The sequence below is a fragment of the Juglans regia genome, unplaced genomic scaffold (assembly GCF_001411555.2).
Source record: "Juglans regia cultivar Chandler unplaced genomic scaffold, Walnut 2.0 Scaffold_673, whole genome shotgun sequence".
NCBI classification, from domain to species: Eukaryota; Viridiplantae; Streptophyta; class Magnoliopsida; order Fagales; family Juglandaceae; genus Juglans; species Juglans regia.
The window spans coordinates 22,985-35,847 of record NW_023361591.1 but is presented as its reverse complement, the minus strand read 5'-3'; the positions used below and the strand labels follow the sequence as shown (position 1 = coordinate 35,847).

The 12,863-nt window shown below is 37.5% G+C and overlaps 1 protein-coding gene across 1 annotated transcript; it reads right to left on the bottom strand.

Annotated features, from left to right (window-relative positions):
• Positions 1-8,162: 8,162 nt before the first annotated feature.
• LOC108986886 (L-ascorbate oxidase-like) lies at positions 8,163-12,456 on the bottom strand. The gene is made up of 5 exons (XM_035687102.1): positions 12,026-12,456; positions 11,844-11,936; positions 11,554-11,766; positions 10,514-10,708; positions 8,163-9,352 (listed from the first exon to the last, which is right to left on the bottom strand). The coding sequence occupies exons 1-5, from the start codon at positions 12,329-12,331 to the stop codon at positions 8,399-8,401; spliced, it is 1,761 nt and encodes a 586-aa protein (XP_035542995.1). The 5' UTR covers positions 12,332-12,456; the 3' UTR covers positions 8,163-8,398.
• Between the last annotated feature and the right edge of the window lie 407 nt (positions 12,457-12,863).

The following is a 12,863-nucleotide window of genomic DNA, read 5'->3' as shown; positions in this document are numbered from 1 at the left end:
TCAGATTGTATTTTCATGAATTTGGACTCTTACTAGGAGGTTAAGGGATTCCCTCGAAAGAATCCTAATATCATTTCTATTTCCAGAATTTTCTTTGTCATTTTCACAAACACAGAACCTGCATTCATTTCCTTTCCATTGACAACACCACCATATTTCCCTATTCCTTCCGCAATACAGCACCATATACTTAGAACAATTACAAGTGGTATCTAGAGCCCTACATTCCTAATGGCTGAAAATCCAAATCCAAGAACCAAACAACAACAACAACAACAAGAAATGCTAGTTCATCATGAACAAGCGATCCAAGATCTAAGAGAGCAAATGCACCAAATGGTAGACATGATGAGAACAATCCTAGCCAACCAAACCCAGGAGCATCAGCGTGAACAACAAGTTGAAGGAGAGCATGAAAATGAACACTGCAGGCAAGGACCCAGGGGGGTCAAACTAGACTTTCCTCACTTTAGTGGGGAAGACCCAGCAGCTTGGCTCTTCAATGTGTCTCATTACTTTACATGCTATCAAACACCTCCTGCACTGCGATTGTTGATAGCCTCTTATCACATGGAGGGCGAGGCCCTCATTTGGTACCAGGATGTGATTGACACAGGACAGTTTACATGCTGGCAGACTTTTTCTCAGACCCTGCAACAGCGTTTTGGCCCCACAATGTACGATGACTTAATGGAAGCTCTTACCAGGCTGAAACAAACGTCGACCGTGGCTGTTTACAAGGGTCAGTTTGAGGCTCTCTCAAGCTGACTCAAAGGATTGTTCAAAACCCACAAGTTGAGCTGCTTCCTAAGCGAACTCAAAGATGAGATTCGTCTTCCTCTTCGCATATTGAATCCAGTGAGCCTAAACACAGCATATGGCCTTGCAAAAATACAAGAGGAATATTATGTTAGTAAAAAAAAATTTCAAACCATGGGGAGATCGAAACAACACACACTCCAAGAACCCCTGCCCCCATACAGAAGATTTCCTCTAGCCAAATGGATAAAAAGAGGAAGCATGGTTTATGTTACCATTGTGACAAAAAATAGAATCCAAATCATGTGTGTAAAGCACCAAAGATTTACTTCTTGCAAGCCACTGACCAGATTTGCCATGACAAAGGAGAGGAGGTGTTCTATGACACAACAAATTTGGGTGAGACAGCTTCACCAACAGCACCAGCTAAAGCACCTATCATTTCACTTAATGCCCTAATAGATACTCCTTGCCCCAAAACTATGAGATTACTTGGAAATATAGGTGATGTGTCTATGATTATTTTAGTGGATTTAAGAAGTACTCACAACTTCCTGGACCCATCTATAATTAAAAGAACTCAGTTGTAAGTTAATGGGGATGTGAATCTGAAAGTGCAAGTAGCAAATGGAGATATTGTTAAAACTTTGGGATCTTGTAGTGAGGTCGTCACTAAGATCCAAGGGACTTATTTTAAACCTTCTTATTTTGTGTTAGTCTTAGCGGGCTATGACGTTGTATTAGGGATTCAGTGGTTGGAATCCCTTGGATCTATTGTTTGAAATTTTTCTGCATTGTACATGCAGTTTCAATGGTTGCGAAAAGCAGTGGAGCTGAAGGGCCTTAAATTGGAAGAAACCTCATTTGGTGATTGTCACAAGTTGTTTATAAATTCTCTTTACAATGGAAAAGGCCTAATATTACAATTGAATGCCCAACCTGCACATGTGACTAGTGAGGTACACAGTCCCGAAATAAAAAAGGTCTTAACAGCTTTTCAAAATGTTTTTGAGGAGCCAACTGGGTTGCCACCTCTGAGGTCTCACGACCATAGAATTGTGCTGAGGGAAGGCACAAGCCCTATCTCTACAAGGCCTTATCGATATCCTTTCTACCAGAAAGCAGAGATTGAAAAAATAGTGGCAGATCTTCTTAAAACAGGGGTTATTAGGCCAAGCTCAAGTCCCTTTTCATCCCTCGTCCTACTGGTCCGAAAAGCTAATGGGAGTTGGTGCTTATGTGTCGATTATCGAGCCTTAAACAAGGAAACGGTGAAGGACAAGTTCCCCATACCGATGATTGACGAATTACTAGATGAATTACATGGAGCAGCAGTATTCTCCAAGCTAGACCTTAGGTCCAAATATCACCAAATTCAAATTGTACTTGAGAATGTTCCTAAAACGGCCTTCCGAACTCATGAGGGCCACTATGAGTTTTTGGTAATGTCCTTTGGGCTTACCAACTCCCCCTCCACCTTTCAAGGGCTAATGAACACTATTTTTAGGCCTTATTTAAGGAGGTTTGTCTTAGTATTTTTTGACGACATTTTGGTGTACAATAACACCATGGAGCAACATATTGGACATTTACAACAGGTTCTACAAACCCTATCTATGCATTTTTTGTTTGCGAAGCTATCCAAGTGTCAATTTGGGGTGCATGAGATCGATTATTTGGGTCATATTGTGTCGGGGCAGGGGGTCAAGGCTGATCCAAAGAAGATAGAAGCAATGATTGAATGGCCTACTCCAGTTAACACTAAAAGCTTGAGGGGCTTCCTAGGCTTGACAGGCTATTATAGGAAGTTTATTAAGGGTTATGGCCTTATAGCAGCCCCAGTCACGAATCTACTTAAGAAAAATTCTTTCAAGTGGGATGACAAGGCTAATACGGTGTTTTTGGAACTTAAAGCTGTTGTTTCAAAACCACCAGTTCTAAGATTGCCTGATTTTACTCAAAACCTCATCATTGAGTGAGATGCAATTGGATGTGGAGTTAGGGCAGTCTTAATGCAAGGAGGGCAACCTATTGCTTTCTTAAGTAAGGCATTAAAGGGGAAGGCTCTTGATCTTTCCACATATGAAAAAGGACTGCTGGCTCATATCACGGTAGTCCACAAATGGAGGCCCTATTTATTGGGCCAAACTTTTATTGTGAAAACAGACCAACAGTCACTCAAATACTTGCTTGAGCAAAAGGTGGGCACGCTATAACAAAAATGGATCATGAAATCGATGGGGTATAATTTCTCTATCCAGTATAAACACGGCAAAGAAAATAAAGTGGCTCATGCCATTTCGTGAAGGCATGAACCAGAATTGACATCAAAGGGGTTTTTGGGTCTTATCACATTCCCCACACCAGATTGGATAGAGGAACTCAAAACGACATATACAGCATCACCCGAGTTGAGTGAGATCATATAGTAGCTAACTACAAGTCAACAAGGGCCTAAAGGATATGTTCTAAGGTAAGGTTTGATCTTGAAGAAGGGTAGACTGGTCATAGATCCGCAATCCTCCTTCAAGGCTAAAGTCCTAAAATTTATCCACTCGGATCCTCAAGCTGGTCACTCTAGATATTTGAAGACATACCAAAGAGCAAAAAGAGATTTCTTTTGGCAAGGAATGAAAAAGGACATCAAACAGCTAGTAAGGGAGTGTGATGTATGCCAGGTGAATAAAACAGAACACATTTTACCCCCTGGCCTTCTTCAACCTCTTCCCATTCCAACCCAAGCATGGGAAGCAATCTCATTAGACTTTATTGAAGGACTGCCTAAATCCCAAGGGGTCAATGTAATATTAGTGGTTGTTGATTGATTAACAAAATATGGCCATTTTATGACCTTGTCACACTCATACACAGCTGTTGGGGTAGCCCAATTATTTCTCAAAGAAGTGTTTAAATTTCATGTTCTTCCTAAGATCATGCTTTTTGACCGTAACCCTATTTTTCTAAGTACTTTCTGGAAGGCCTTATTTGAGTTGTAGGGATCTACATTACATTATAGTTCAACCTACCATCCGAAAACTGATGGTCAAACTGAGGCACTCAATAAAACTCTCGAAGGATACCTACGTTGCTATGCAAAAGCTAAACCTAAGGGCTGGGTGCAGTGGTTACCACTGGCCGAATGGTGATATAACACCTCATACCACACTTCGACCAGGATTTCCCCATTTGAGGCTCTATATGGGTATTGTCCTCCAAAACTCAGTTCATATATACCAAGCACAACAATCAATGATGCAGTTGATAAACAGTTACACACAAGAGATCAGATCAATACATTGCTCAAGCAAAATTTGGAAGCATCGCAACAAATGATGAAACTTTATGCTGACAGGAGAAGAACAGAACAAGAATTTATGGAGGGAGAGTGGGTTTACCTCCGTCTACAGCCATATAGACAACTCACTCTTGGCGAGGCACAACCTCAAAATGTCCCCGCGATTTTATGGGCCATTTCAGGTAGTGCAACGAGTTGGTAGAGTCGCCTACAAGCTTGATCTTCCCCCTCCATCAAGGATTCACCCGATCTTTCACGTTTCATGTCTGAAACGCAAGCTGGGAGGCCAGATCTGTCTGCTTCCTACACTCCCTCCAGTCAACACCGACGGGGAGATTCTACCGGAGCCAAAGGCCATCATCGATAGATAAATTAAATGACAAGGAGACAGCGCCCTCACGGTGGTTTTGGTCAAGTGGATCGGGGCCTCCTTGGAGAATAATAGCTAGGAACCACTTTGGAGGTTGAAGGAGCTCTATTCGAACCTTGTGGGCAAGGTTCTTTAATGGGGGAGGTTTGTTATGACCCTCTGTGGTGGCAAGAAGGAGAAAAGCAGAGGGTTAGGGTTCGTAAGAGAGAAGAAGGGAAGTGGAAGCCAGAAGGAAGTGGAATTGAACTGGAAGACTGAAGATTCGGGACTTAGATGCAAGAAGCAACTCAAAAGGCATAGCTGAAGCCTAACAAAACGCACCGTTAAGCAAGGAGTCAGGGACTCAAAATGCATAGTTGAACAACTAAACGCATTGTTTCATCCTGGTGTTGAAGATACCAGAAGACTTATTTCTTTCCTTGTTATTTTCTTTTCATTTCATAGTTGGTTATTTTCCTTTACACGTGTCTTTATGTCATTTGCTTATGTTGTATCCCTGCGTGGATATGAAGGAAGGCATTGCAGTGTCAGAGGTCAAACTGTATTTTCATGAATTTGGACTCTTGCTTGGAGGTTAAGGGATTCCCTCGAAAGAACCCTAATATCATTTCTATTTCCAGAATTTTCTTTGTCATTTTCACAAACACAGAACCTGCATTCATTTCCTTTCCATTGACAACACCACCATTTTTCCCTATTCCTTCCGCAATACAACACCATATACTTAGAACCATTACACTTTCAGAGGGATTTGTAACGTTAAACTCCAGGTGTATGCGTTTTAGCTTGAAAGGCGATTGCTCTCTGGGATTTGTTTGCTTTCTGGGTTTTGTTTGCTTTCAGAGGGTAAATTGCTTTCCCTCTATCCATTATACAAGGCTCCACCCTCCACTAAATGCGAGATCCAGCACTCCTATAACTTGTAAAAATATAACTTTAAAAATATAACCAAATTGCTAAGCTACTAAATGCGAGATTCGTAATTTGTATACAGGACAATCAAAGAGCTCTAGAATCTTCCTAATTCCCCGAAAACTAAAATAAAGTTGATTACAAAAAATTGGTTTGTTCGGATGGTTTACGTTGTGGCGGCCAAAGATGGTGGAGGAGAAGCTGACGTCAACTGTGGCGGACGGAGCTCGAAGGCGGCCGACGACGTTGAAGTTGGCTCTGTGAATGGAGAGATCTGAGATGTCCATCGGGAGGTATAATTGCTGGAGCCTGGAATGAATTTCTTGAAAATGTCAGTTTTGACATTTGACCAAAATTTGAGAGGAATTAACTAAAAGCCTAGTTGTCTGCAAGCAGTCCCCCAACAGAGATGGTACCTAGCAGTGCTCATTTGGAATAGAATATATTACATATCCCAAGGGCTAGGTTGAGTGAAGCAAGTGTTGTGGAGCTGGCAACCCTCAGCCTGTAAGTCTTATTGGGACGCACATGTAGGATTTGAGGTGCGCATTGTTCGCTTCCCCTAAATTTGCACTGGCTGGTGGTGGTTTTGCCATATTGAGCTGCCAGGGAACAATTGTACTGTCCTTTTCTGTTGATCAGTAAGCTCTGGGAAGCATACAATGTAAAAAGTAGGACTGCTGCTGACATCGATAATATAACGGATGAAATTGATCAAATGTTTTTTTTTTCTTTTTCTTTCAAGATTTTTTTATATATTTTTAAAAAATGAAAAAATATCAATTCACTAATAATTAATTCTTTAATTATTAAGTAAAAAAATAAAAAATAAAAAAATTTAATATTACTTTTATCGATTAAACTAACATTTTTTAAGGTGAAAAGTTAACACCCACGCAAGGGGACCAGTCGACGGGAAAAGAACCAAATGCACGCACATACAAGAGAAAGAATTGTGTAGTACTTTACTTTTCGATGGAGATTACTTTACATCATGGTGATAAAATATTTATTAAAGGAAAATACTATTCCCACAGAAGATTTCTACCGAAATCTTCTATCGATTTTTTTTTTTTTTTAAATTTTTTTACTTAATGATTAAGTAAGTATTTTTAAATGAATATGTGATTTTTTTTTTAAAAAAATATCTAAATAATTTAAAAAATAGTGAAAAAAAAGTATAAAAAGTAAAAAAAAAAAATGATACTTGCAGTCGTGAATGTGCAAGCGCCGTGCAGTCATTTTGAAAAAAGTGAATAAATATGGAACCCACATGAAAATAAATTAATTTTTTGATAGTAAACCTCACTCTTTTTCAAAGCGACTGTACGACGTTTGCGCATTCCACAATTGTATGTAGTATTACTCATAAAAAAAAAGTGTTTGAGTCTTTAGTAGAAAGAAATTCCATATGGACGTAGCAACGTCCTTTATTAAAAGAGCGGTACTACTCTGCCGCTTGAGTACTACTGCTTAGACTAGCTTACTACTAATTGCTTTTGCATCTTTTTTGTTTTAATTTTTTATTTACATTATTGTAATATAATTAAATATTTTTAAAAAATAAAAAATATATTTCAATACACTTAAAATTACTTTTTTAATTATTAAAAAAATAAAAAAAAATTATCAAGCGATACATTTGAGAGATACAGTTAAGGAGACAAAATGTTTGAATGTAAATTCAAAATGTTCGAACATGAATATACAAAATTATATAGTAACATTCGAACGTAGGCATCAGCGTTCAAGCGTACTCACCCTCAAATGAACAAAACGTTCGAATGATTAAACGATTCACGTTCAAACAAACATTCGAACGTACAAACATTCGAACGTACTACTTACGTTTGAACGCTTCTTCATTAACATTCGAAATAACGTCCGAACGATAAAACCCGTTATGTTTGAATATTGGTCTGTTAACGTTCAGACAAAAATTTGAACATTTATTGCAATTAAAGTTCGGACACATAAACGTTCGGACATAAATATGATACGTTCGAACTTGAATCGAACTTGAATCAACGAACGTCAACTTCTGTCATTAAATGCCAATTGGTTGGGTTGACGTTCGAACATTCAATTGGATGTCCGAACGTTACTTTCTATGACAGATCTCAACCGTCACAAAAAAATGAAACGTTCAAACGTTACACTAAACGGAACATCTCCAACAGTAAACCGTCATCGATTGTTTTCTATGATGCATATTAGGTGACGGTCGTGGTGACAGTTTCAAACCGTCACTGAATATCTTTAGTAACGTTTTGGTAATTTTTTATGACGATTTCCTCTGTCACAAAAAACAAATTATGTTATAGTGTAATGATATTCACACAACACATTTCATAACATATTTCACAATACATATTATAAAATAAGGATATTTTGATGAAATGATGTCACTTTTACAAGTTAATTTACAAAAATAAGCTTTCTTTTAAAATATGAATATATAAAATATTATAAAAAGTTAGGTGTGTTCATCATTTTTCTAATGTTATATATAAGAGTAATGCTATAGAGAAGCCACTATAGCAATGCATACTTTGCACTCACTGCGTGGCTGCTTTTAGTTGATTGTTCCCAACACTCACTTGAAGAAATATGTAGTCTAGATAATACCACATCATGTGTACAAAATAAATACTCCTAATGATGACTTTTATCTATATTTATTCTATATATAATAAGTCCTACCTACCTACTGCATTCTTACTTTACGTCAACGCCTAAAATTTAAAAACATATGGGCTTGGACTTTATGTTAAAAAAAAAATTAACGCATCGTTGGGTTACCGAGACTCCTTCCATCTCATATAATTAGTTGTTCGCCACAAAATATATATAAATAAATATATATGATGAACCTCCCTGGCCTGGCATATACTAGGAAAATTACCGATTACCTACACTGATATGAGAAGAATAACTTACTGCATGCATAAGAAGGATCAGAACAACGATAATAACACGGATTCATCTCTTCTTTTTTTTTTTTTTTTTGGGGCGCCCGGCTCTTGGACCATCTCTCCCAGTGGGACTAAAATTAGGTGGAATCAGCCTTTCTTGTTCAAAAATTTCGCAGTTAGACCACAGGAAAGAGCCTCATTTGGTATGCTTTTCACATGATGAACACCTTCGGCAAAGACCACGCCCATACCCATATGCAAATGAGGCTCGATGTGGCAATGGAAGGCCCACACTCCTGGATTATCTGCCACATACCTTAAAGCTGTCCATCCATATGGGAATATAACTGCAGTATTCCTCAAAGGCGGATTTTTGAAGTTGAGTTTCTTCTCATCCTTGGCCGAGAACTTCCCTTCTCCATATCCCAACACCCAAAAATCATGACCATGCAAGTGCCAAGGGTGTATTTCGCTAACATTATCACTTAGCGCATTGGCATTTTGAAGTATCACATCTACCGTAGTATTCAAACCAAACATGTAAACTCCACTGCCAGTAGTTGAGTTAGGGTTGATCGGAGGTTTCGTCACGTCATAGCTGTTGGGGAAGTTTTCCGGTGGACTCTTCTGATCGAAAGCATTTCGTAGACCATATTTTATGGAGCCCAGATAAGGAGTGGGCGGTAATGCTAAAGAGACATTATTGATAGCCCACTTGGTAAACCCATCAATTTTATTTTGGGTGTTGAGGAGGGTGATCCGACGGTCGTAACTTTTCGGAGGTTTTGGGGACCCCATGAGAGCAAAGATACTCTTAGAGAACTTCTTGCTATGGTCATAATCATTCCATCGAGGTGTCACGGGAGGTGGAGAAGTGGGGAACTTTGACGCAGAGATTGGTTGGTAATTTAGGATGGTAAGGGCAGGAGGGGTCGCTGGAAGCCTTCCTCTTACACCTAAAGAAAGCCAGTAGTTCTTGGAAGGATCTTGATCTGTAGTTATTAGGACTGAGTAGCTTTCACCAGAGTATATGTCCAAGTCATTGACCGCAAATGGTTGTAGATAATTCCCGTCAGCTTCTACCACCACCATTTTGTGATTCTGAAGAAATACAAACACGTAAAGACAGTATGTAGATTAGCAAAAGGGCATGAAGGAGAGATACAGCAATCGGCCATCATGCATCAAGTAGCAAACAACACAAATAAGCAGCTTCCCCAATATCCTTCTGGCCTTGGAAAGACTCGCGCTTTACTGTTTTTGCATGTCCCTACTCATGATCGAGAGCTCCCCGTGTTAAATGAAAAATTTTTAAAAAAATAATTTTTTTAACATCTTTAATCATTAAAAAAAAATGAAAAATTATAATTTTCATTCCTTTATCATTTTTCTGTGACAGTAAATTATTAGAAGATTATTTATTGTCATTTACTCATCTATCAATCATTAATTATTATCATTGAAAAAAAATAAAAAATTATAACTAAAATAATGATAAATAAAGTTTCCTTGATATATAAGAAAACTATATATCTTGGAGAATGATTATCTACCTATCACTTTTTCGCCGATTCAAACCATGTTGTCGTGGAATCTTAAGATCAACAAGATTGGTGGAGAAAGTATATTATGGTTACATATATATTCTATTCAGCGTGTGTTGTTACATCAGCTAGCCTATGTGGTGGTGCTGCATGTAAAGCGAAGAATCAAAGGTTTAATTATCTTAGAGCGAATCGAAGGTTTTCTCGATCCTTAAAACAAGAAATTAAGAAAGTTTTAAGAAAGAAAATGACCCGATCAGAAAGTTATGCGCGCGTGAGAGCCAAGTAATAGAATATCCTTAATTTTTGACCTTTAAAACATGCATTATAATATGCCTTGGAATATGTATACATCATGATTAAAGTAAGGTACTACTAAATGATAGTTGGCAACTGGCATGACCTAATTTTAATCATTTTCTTTTTCTTCTTTTTTTTTTTTAAATTTAAAAATTTTAAAAAAAATGTTAGATATAGTTTTAAAGTATTCAAAATTTACGTACTTTTTTTTTAATAAAAGTAAAAACTATTAAGAAAAAATTTATTTATTTTTATTTAGATCCCATTTTTTTTTTTAAAAAAAAAAAAATAAGTGCCAAGACTGCTTCTATTCTATAAATTATTAAAAAAAAAAAAAAACTAACAATGATGTGTGGCGTAGCATGATATAGTAAAAGTAATGCATGATTGGTATTTGGAATAAGATTATATTACATACCCCAATGGCCAGGTTGAGTGAAGCAAGTGCTGTGGAGCTGGCAACCCTCAGCCTGTAAGTCTTGTTGGGACGCACATGTAGGATCTGAGGTGCGCATTGTTCGTTTCCCCTTAATTTGCACTGGCTGGAGGTGGTGTTGCTATATTGCGCTGCCAGGGAACAGTTGTACTGTCCTCTTCCGTTGATCAGCAAGCTCTGGGAAGCATACAATATAAAAAGTGGGACTGCTGCTGACATCGATAATTTAACCGATGAAATTGATCAAATGTATTTTTTTATATATTTTTAAAAAATAAAAAAATTTCAATTCACTTATAAACAATTCTTTAATTATTAAGGCCTCATTTATTTTTGAAGATGAAATGAGATTAAAATTAAAAAATTAAATAAAATATTGTTAGAGTATATTTTTTAATATTATATTTATTTTAAGATTTGAAAAAGTTGAATTGTTTATTTTATTTTATATTGAAAGTTAAAAAAATTATAATAATTAAATGAAATGAGATGTTTTTTCAAAACAAACAAAGCTTAAGAAAAAAAATAAAAAGTAAAAAGTTTAATATTACTTTTTTCGATTAAACTAACATTTTTTAAAGTGAAAACCCACGCAAGAAACCGGTCGATCGACTGGAAAAAACCAAACGCATGCACACATAAGAGAGAGAATTGTACTTTACTTTTGGATGGAGATTACTTTACGTCATGGTGATCAAATATTTATTAAAATTACATGATTAACAAATATAAATTGTTTGAAATTCTTGTTCACGTCTCTATCTTTTGCAGTCGAAATAGATCTGATCCAAATTATTATTATTTTTTTATAATTTTTTCATAATTTATTTTCTGTTCTTTTGTTGTGTCGTGAACCGAGCGTCTGTAGCAGGAAATGATCGATCACGAACCTCGTTATTAGTGTTTTTTTTGTCAATGGGCCCAAATCTCTTACGTACGTGCATGTCTTGTTCACGGCAATCTTTTTTAATTGGATTTGAAGGAATTGCAATTGTAATAAAAACACAACAAATATAGGGTACCTGAGGTTCACCGATCCAACGAAATGGGATGGAGGAGAGGCCAACCTCTTGCTCGTGAACACTTTTGTGCCACCAGTCGCTCAACAATAGGTTGAACTCACCATCGTAATGGAATGGCTCTTTCTCTCCTTCTGCAACGTCCACTATCAGAGACCCATACAACCCTGCCGATCTCTGCATGCCCAAGTGGCCATGGTAAAAGTATGTTCCTGCCTGCACAGTTTTTGATCAAAATGTTTAACTCTTTCACAGAGAGAGAGAGAGAGAGCAAGAGATGAGTGAGATTTTACCCTATCAACTTTGAACCTATAATGAAAGGTCTCCCCAGAGTTGATAGCACACTGTGAAATGAAAGCAGTTCCATCGGCCCAAGGTGTGCCCAACTGAAAAATAAGAGCATATAACACCCAGATCAACACAGATGTGAAGGGGAGGGAGAGAGAGAGAGAGAGAGAGAGAGAGAGAGCAAGACCTGTCGGATTCCATGCCAGTGAATGACAACTCCCTCAGTGGAGAGCTTGTTAGTGAGTTCAACAACAATTGTGTCTCCTGCTTTAGCTCGGATGGTCGGGCCGGGAAACTGGCCATTGATCCCCATCACGACATGCTCGATGCAATCAGGAGACCAATACATATACTCTACTTCCCATTTAAAGTGCCTGGTCTTGGCACCTGAAGATATTCCAATAAACGGTAATAAAATGCACCAAATAATGAAGGCCCTAAGAGTAAGACCCCTTGAAATTGGGCGAACCATGGAACCATCAGTTGGCACCATGTTCTCCTAAACAGAACAGAGGAAAGTGTAAAAAAGAGGGCCTAGAAAACCTTTAAGAAATGTAGAGGCTAATGAAGTTGAACTGTGTTGGGGTGTTGGGTAGTGAAGGTTTTATAATGGTGATGGAACTATTGATTACTTTATAGAGCAGTGAAACGGCTAAAAAATCTGCTTCCCCCCAACCCCAAAAAGAAAAAATAAAAAAAAAGAAAAAATAGAAAAAGAGAGAGCAAAAGAAATTAAAAGAAAGCTTCCAACTCAAGTATCTTGGATTCCACGGACTGCAATTTGTAACAACGGTACGATTGGTATTGGTTTTTATTCCATCCTTCAAACACTCGTTCGCGTGTGACAATATATAATTATAATGTTCCTCTAGTACAATTAGATCATAAAGCAAGAACGAAGAAAGAGAGAGGCCGAAGATCTATGACAAATTTCCAATTAACGTTAGATTATGATTCAATTATTATAATGTTGCATTTGTTAATGATATAATATAAATAATTAAATCTATCTATTTTTATCGGTT

Excerpts from the sequence above, each read along its gene's own strand:
- LOC108986886 (XM_035687102.1), bottom strand. The coding sequence starts at position 12,331 with ATGGTGCCAACTGATGGTTCCATGGTTCGCCCAATTTCAAGGGGTCTT. Across the intron at positions 11,937-12,025 it reads ACTGGCATGGAATCCGACAG|TTGGGCACACCTTGGGCCGA; the intron begins GTCTTGCTCTCT and ends CTTATTTTTCAG. Across the intron at positions 11,767-11,843 it reads ATAGGTTCAAAGTTGATAGG|GCAGGAACATACTTTTACCA; the intron begins GTAAAATCTCAC and ends AAAACTGTGCAG.